Here is a 3,103-nt window from a genome sequence, read left to right on the forward strand (position 1 = left end):
CATGCTCCTTTGTCCCCATCCACCTGGTGTGCACAGTGTACATGCTCCTTTGTCCCCACCCACCTGGTGTGGGAGGGGCTGTGTCAGGTCTCAGACTTGGTAGCTTTGGTTCTGCCTGAGCCCCATTCCAGTGAGTCCCTTCAAGTTCTCATATGATTTTTTCCCTATGAGCTTTGGGTCCATGTTTGGTGGGTGTGATGAGCATCCTGTTGTGACTCCCCAGTAAACTACACTTTATGTAGTGAGGGCATTTTATCTGTGGGCAGGCATTGTGACTAGGTACCAGGAAAGAATAAGAGTATTTGTGTCTGCTTACATCTGTAGGTGGTTTTGTTAACAGCGTATTTGTATCATATGTCTAAGTGAGAAAGGAAGGTTGTGAAGCTGTGTATGACAATCTGTTAGGACATATGTATGGATACAGCTGGTGCTTTTAAACTCCATTGTAAAGACTTCTTTTTTTCTCAAAAGTTAAGTTTTTATACCATTTAAAAATGATAAAAAAATGATCATAGGAAAGGTGCCTTTTTAAAAATTCTGTGTGTGTGTGTGTGTGTGTGTGTGTGTGTGTCTGTGTGTCTGTGAGGTTGCGCATGTGCTTGCAGATACTCTGAGAGGCCAGAGAGGACATCAGACCCTGAGCTGGAGCTGGGATTGCAGACATTTGCACACCTCCTGGCTTGGGTGCTGGGAACTCAACTCTAGTCTTCTGGAAGAGCAGTATGCATTTTCTTAATCACTGAGCCATCTCCCAGTCTAAGAAATTATCTATTTAAGAAGATTTATTTTTGGTAAATATTAGTATGAGTGGCATTTTTATTACCTCCTTTGAAAGCTAGCCTTCTGGATGAAGACAGGCTTTTTTATTTTTTCCTTTCAAATTTTGAAGAACTTTTAAGGTCCAATATTCTACAAGGAGATTCATGACACCTCTTCTGTGTAGGAGTACTTGCTGTATGCAACCTGAGTATTTTTTTCCAACTTGAGAACTGGTGGAGTTTAGGTATAGAGACTTCACGACTCCCTGATGCCATGGCTGGATGGTGGCTGAGAATGTCACTTCACCGTGGGCTTTCCATCTCTGCCATCATCATCATCATCATCATCATCATCATCATCATCATCATCATCATCATCATTATTATATATTCCTTCTTTTCTCTGTGAGACATTGAGACAGGGTTTCTCTGTTTAGCCCGGGCTGTCCTGGAACTTGCTCTGTAGAGCAGGCTGACCTGAAACTCAGAGATTACCTACCTCTGCCTCCCAAGTGCTAGGGTCAAAGGTGAACACCAGCAGAACACAGTATCCTGTGTTTAAGAGTTTAAAAGCTTTTGCATTTTAACTTAGAATTTTATAATTGGGAGAAAAATTATGTTTTTCACAGTGAGCAGATTTCTTTGGGAACGTCCCCTACCCTCCTTGGGCATGAAACCGCTGAAGACCACTGTGAGCAGTGGAGAAGCTGAGGGAGGAAGAGAGCATGAAGGCTGTGTTTTTGTCAGTGGGCAGTGTGGACACAAAGGGAGGGCTCCATGAGAGGAAGTTAAACAAAAGTTCCGGGTTTTGTTTTTCTGAGTGGTGGGGGCACTTCATTTATTAATTTATCTTTTATAGGACAAAGAAAATATTAAAGTGAGAATAGTCAGAGTTAGATAGTTAAAAAAAGCTTTTCAGATCAGCCTGACCGTGAGGGGAAAGACAGACATACAGACAAAACAAGGAGTGAAAACTGGCAGAACTCGGGAAAGGCTTGCATTCCTCTGAAAACAGAAGTGAGAGGTGCCAGGAACATAGTAGGCATCTGGCCAAGTAGAGTTCAGTGCAGTTGAGGTCTTGGTCAAGGCTCTGTCTCTGGTTACTTTCACGGTGGAACCCTGTGTTAGTAACATTGTAGTAAGAACAATCATTTTATTAAAATAAAATATTTATTAAAAACCAGTAGCTAGGAGAAAAACATGGCACTGTCGTCCTTGGACACGAGCATTTTAGAACTGCGGTGGCTGTGCAGGATTATCACCAAATATGCGACCTTAGGTTTGCACAGAGTTTGTTTTGGGTCTGTGTGAAAAGCAAGAAGCTGAAGACGTTCTCTTGCTCTCTCCTGCAGTATATGCTATCCGGGAAGCTGCCACCAACAACCTCATGAAGTTAGTGCAGAAATTTGGTACAGAGTGGGCCCAGAATACCATCGTCCCTAAAGTGTTAGTAATGGCGAATGATCCTAATTACCTGCATAGGATGACCACTTTATTCTGCATTAATGTAAGTATTACACAGTACTATTCCTAAACTCAGGCATCAAGTTATTCTTGGTATATTTTTAAGTTCTGAATGAGCTATCTTCTCTTTGAGGTGCATTTTGTATACTGAACAATTTGGATAATTAGAGAAAAGGTTGATTTAAAAATCTGGAGCGGGAGAGATGGCTCAGTGGACAGGAGTGCCCCTGTTCGCCTAGAGGACCTGAGCTTGGTCTCAAGCACCCCTGTCAGGTAGCTTACAACTTTTGTAACTGCAGCTGCTGCTGCTGGTGGCTCTGACTCCTCTCATCTCCCACATCATCCTCCTCCCCATGAATTCACACAGTGTGATATAAAACTAAATATTTAAAACTTGCTGTATTTTAAGTACTGCCATTTTGTTGTATGTTTTGGTGTAGGTCTTTCATTAGAGCCACCTCATGTTCCTTAGATGTTCAAGTAGGAAACATTTTTCTGTTGGTCAGTTGCCTTACCTTTAAATATTAGTTTCTCTGGATTTCGGGTGTATTAAGAAAGTTTTAAATGTGCCATGTTACTTGTTTTCCTAGGCACTGTCTGAAGCCTGTGGTCAGGAAATAACCACTAAGCAAATGCTGCCCATCGTATTGAAAATGGCAGGAGACCAAGTGGCCAATGTCCGCTTCAATGTGGCCAAGTCACTACAGAAAATTGGACCAATTCTAGATACCAAGTAAGAGTTTAGTGTTGCTCTTGGTTTGAAAGTGTCACCTCATGGTGGGAAGTAATAGTTAAAATAAGCGCAGGGATTTCTTCTTCTCCTATTTTTTTCTTTCTTCTCCTCCTCTTCCTCTTCCTCTTCCTCCTCCTCCTCCTCCTCC

The 3,103-nt window shown here is 42.1% G+C and overlaps 1 protein-coding gene across 5 annotated transcripts in view; it reads left to right on the plus strand.

Annotated features, from left to right (window-relative positions):
* Positions 1–3,103, plus strand: part of Ppp2r1b (protein phosphatase 2 scaffold subunit Abeta) — a 36,026-nt gene that overhangs the window by 18,565 nt on the left and 14,358 nt on the right. For all 5 annotated transcript variants that reach the window (XM_005347328.2, XM_013346248.2, XM_026779264.1 and 2 more), the window contains exons 12-13: positions 2,111–2,265; positions 2,813–2,955. In XM_005347328.2, the coding sequence (XP_005347385.1) occupies positions 2,111–2,265; positions 2,813–2,955 (298 nt within the window). The remainder of the gene's footprint in view (positions 1–2,110; positions 2,266–2,812; positions 2,956–3,103) is intronic.

The sequence above is a fragment of the Microtus ochrogaster genome, chromosome 5 (genome assembly GCF_000317375.1).
Source record: "Microtus ochrogaster isolate Prairie Vole_2 chromosome 5, MicOch1.0, whole genome shotgun sequence".
Classification (NCBI taxonomy): Eukaryota; Metazoa; Chordata; class Mammalia; order Rodentia; family Cricetidae; genus Microtus; species Microtus ochrogaster.